The sequence below is a fragment of the Monoraphidium neglectum genome (assembly GCF_000611645.1).
Source record: "Monoraphidium neglectum strain SAG 48.87 unplaced genomic scaffold scaffold02132, whole genome shotgun sequence".
Classification (NCBI taxonomy): Eukaryota; Viridiplantae; Chlorophyta; class Chlorophyceae; order Sphaeropleales; family Selenastraceae; genus Monoraphidium; species Monoraphidium neglectum.
In genome coordinates this window covers 1-692 of record NW_014011496.1, presented here as the reverse complement: position 1 = coordinate 692, position 692 = coordinate 1, and the positions used below count along the sequence as shown (strand labels likewise).

The 692-nt window shown below is 76.0% G+C and overlaps 1 protein-coding gene across 1 annotated transcript in view; it reads left to right on the top strand.

Moving 5' to 3' along the window:
• MNEG_9974 (hypothetical protein) overlaps nt 1-263 on the top strand; it is a gene marked incomplete at both ends in the record, with an annotated part of 2,710 nt that extends 2,447 nt beyond the window's left edge. Inside the window, one exon of the mRNA XM_014041554.1 lies at nt 253-263. Within this exon, the coding sequence (XP_013897008.1) occupies nt 253-263 (11 nt within the window). The remainder of the gene's footprint in view (nt 1-252) is intronic.
• Between the last annotated feature and the right edge of the window lie 429 nt (nt 264-692).

The following is a 692-nucleotide window of genomic DNA, read 5'->3' as shown; positions in this document are numbered from 1 at the left end:
GGCGCGGACGGGGCGGCCGCCACGCCGCAGGCTGCGGCGCGCCAGTCGAAGCAGGGCGCCCCCAAGCAGCAGCAGCAGGAGCAGCAGCAGCAGCAGCAGCAGCAGCAGCAGCAGCAGCAGCAGCAGCAGGAGCAGCAAAACGGGGGCAAGCAGCAGCCTCGGCGGCGCCGCAGGAAGCAGCCGGCAGACGGCGACGAAGGGGCGGCCGCCAACCAGGCTGGGACCGGCGGCGGAGGCCACGGGTCTGGGCAGGCGGGCGGTAGCGGCAGCGGCGGCAGCAGCGGCAGCGGCACGAGCAGCGGCAGCGGCAGCGCTAGCGACGGAGGCGCCAGCAGTGGCGGCGGCGCCACGCTCGGCAGCGGTGAGGACGGCCCTGGCGCTGGTGCCGGCGGTGATGGTGCCGATTCGAAAGGGGAGGCGCGGCAGCCGGACGCGGCGCCGGGAGGCACTGGGGGAGGCCCGGCTGCTGGCGGCCGCTCTGAGGGCGGCGCAGGCAGCAGCAGCAGCGAATCTAGCAGCAGCAGCGGCAGCGACAGCGAGAGCAGCAGCGAAAGCGAGAGCTCAAGCGAGAGCGAGAGCGAGAGCAGCAGCGGCAGCGGCGACGACGATGACAGGGATGCCGCCAGCGCCGGCGGCGGCTCGCACCCGTCCCCGGCCGCCACAGTGGGCGGCGGCTCGGGCTCGGCGGAGCC